General features: G+C 44.0%; 1 protein-coding gene across 1 annotated transcript; it reads right to left on the bottom strand.

The window, feature by feature from the left end:
* Window positions 1-209: 209 nt before the first annotated feature.
* Window positions 210-517, bottom strand: SARC_17793 (hypothetical protein; the record flags this gene model as incomplete). The annotated part of the gene is made up of 1 exon (XM_014288119.1): window positions 210-517. A coding segment is annotated over one exon (308 nt), but the record flags the coding sequence as incomplete, so codon positions are not given.
* Between the last annotated feature and the right edge of the window lie 244 nt (window positions 518-761).

Genomic DNA, 761 nt, shown 5'->3' with positions numbered 1-761 from the left:
CCAGAATACAAATAGTATCTACGCGAAGGACTTGTCGCATCATACATAGGCTGAGAATCCCATCCTATATACCCAGTATACGTATACGTATACGTATACGTGCCTGTATGTTGTAGTGCACACACCATAGCCCGGTGGAAGTACGTCTGTCCTCTCAGGTACTAAGCCGCACACAATAGCGTGTGGTTCCATTGCTACCACAAATATACTCATATCCTGCAGCTGTTAACACCAGAATACAGACAATCCTCACACACAGCATATGTCACACCATGCAAAGACCCGCACACATATCCCTCACACCCAGCGCACGTGGTCGTATGGAGGTACACACACACCTTAGCATGGTGGAAGTAAGTCTGTCCGCGGCGGTAGTACGCCACAAACAAGTACGTGTGGTTCTTCTTGAACGCTTCAACGATCTCCTTTGTTTCCGTTGAATTGCGCGCCATAGGTTTCTCTATGTAGGTGGCCTTGCCGGACTCCGCACATTTAAGCGCTATCTCCAGATGGTTGCCTAGCAACGAGATAAGAAACGTAAGAACAGAATGTCATGGTAATGATGATAGTTTTACCGGCTGGATATGTATTATAGTGCGGGTTTTACCTTAAGATATTAGTTCAGGGAAATAGCGGATGCTGTCATAACACTGTATATTATAGCAATATATTAAGCACTCACTTCCTAATCACTAATGCACCACTTTGCATTCTCGTATCATATAAACAATAACTCCTTTCAATTGTGTATTACCATTTAC

This window comes from Sphaeroforma arctica (assembly GCF_001186125.1).
Source record: "Sphaeroforma arctica JP610 unplaced genomic scaffold supercont1.12124, whole genome shotgun sequence".
Taxonomy (NCBI): domain Eukaryota; class Ichthyosporea; order Ichthyophonida; genus Sphaeroforma; species Sphaeroforma arctica.
This window is presented reverse-complemented; position numbering and strand designations above follow the sequence as displayed.